Raw genomic sequence first — 939 nt, forward strand, 5'->3', positions numbered from 1 at the left:
TATGGGTCTGCATGATGTCATGCATCTTCTCGCTCATCTCACTATGGGTCTGCATGATGTCATGCACGGTATGTCGCAAGCTACGCGTCATGTCTTCGGCGTGCCGTCATTCCTGTCGTGTTACGCTTTCGTCGCTGTATTGGCATGCAGCGCGATTGTTGGCCGAAGAGACAGGTGGGGTGATGCTTGTGTAGTTGAAGTTGGAATGTTGTTTGGCCTTCAGACGTAGACTGGCGATGCTTGAGGACATAACGTTACACTCGGCTACTCGGGAGAGGGAAGGGTCTGAGGAGGCTGGTCTATGAGTGTACATTGAATAGGGGGTTGTAGGAGGAACATAGGGGCATGTAGCCGCCGCCACGGAACCTGTGGACAGACAGATAGAGAGGATTAGACAAATATCAAAAGATACAATCCGGTACAGATTTTATGTAGGGTATTTCTTCCATAGATTAAACTTGAGTACCTACCCAAATCAGCAACAAATTGGTAACCAAGTATCCAATTCAGCTACCCAAAGGCACATTAAAAGCGCGGAGCGTCTAAGGAAATCAATAAGATTCTTTATTCAAAGTAGTTACACTACTCCCAACATCCCTCTCAAACTCGCCCCGTTTCATCTCTCAAAGTGAGCAGTCCAGAAACCAACCACTCGTAGAAGCTTAACCCATCCTTCAGGGCTGTTAGCCCCTAAACCTAAACCTCAGGTGGGCTTTTTGTGTACCTATGAAATTAATTTCGTACCATCTACCGCCATTTGTACCATCTAGAGAGCCCATTTATCATCTACGGTCATTTGTACCATCTGGTCTAGAGTCCATGGACCATCTACGGTAGATTCTACGGTCTACTAAAAAGAGAAAGGAGAGTGAAAACTGGCGGAATATTTACCTACCAGCAGGAGAGGCGCTCCCAGTGAGGGGGGCGGTCATTCCGGTC

At 47.4% G+C, this 939-nt stretch overlaps 1 protein-coding gene across 1 annotated transcript; it reads right to left on the bottom strand.

Moving 5' to 3' along the window:
• Window positions 1–26: 26 nt before the first annotated feature.
• Window positions 27–933, bottom strand: LOC103523329 (pituitary homeobox 1-like). The gene is made up of 2 exons (XM_008488388.3): window positions 896–933; window positions 27–366 (listed from the first exon to the last, which is right to left on the bottom strand). Exons 1-2 carry the CDS (start codon window positions 930–932, stop codon window positions 107–109), a joined length of 297 nt encoding a protein of 98 aa, XP_008486610.1. The 5' UTR covers window position 933; the 3' UTR covers window positions 27–106.
• Between the last annotated feature and the right edge of the window lie 6 nt (window positions 934–939).

Source organism: Diaphorina citri, unplaced genomic scaffold, assembly GCF_000475195.1.
Source record: "Diaphorina citri unplaced genomic scaffold, Diaci psyllid genome assembly version 1.1 scaffold19600, whole genome shotgun sequence".
NCBI lineage: Eukaryota > Metazoa > Arthropoda > Insecta > Hemiptera > Psyllidae > Diaphorina > Diaphorina citri.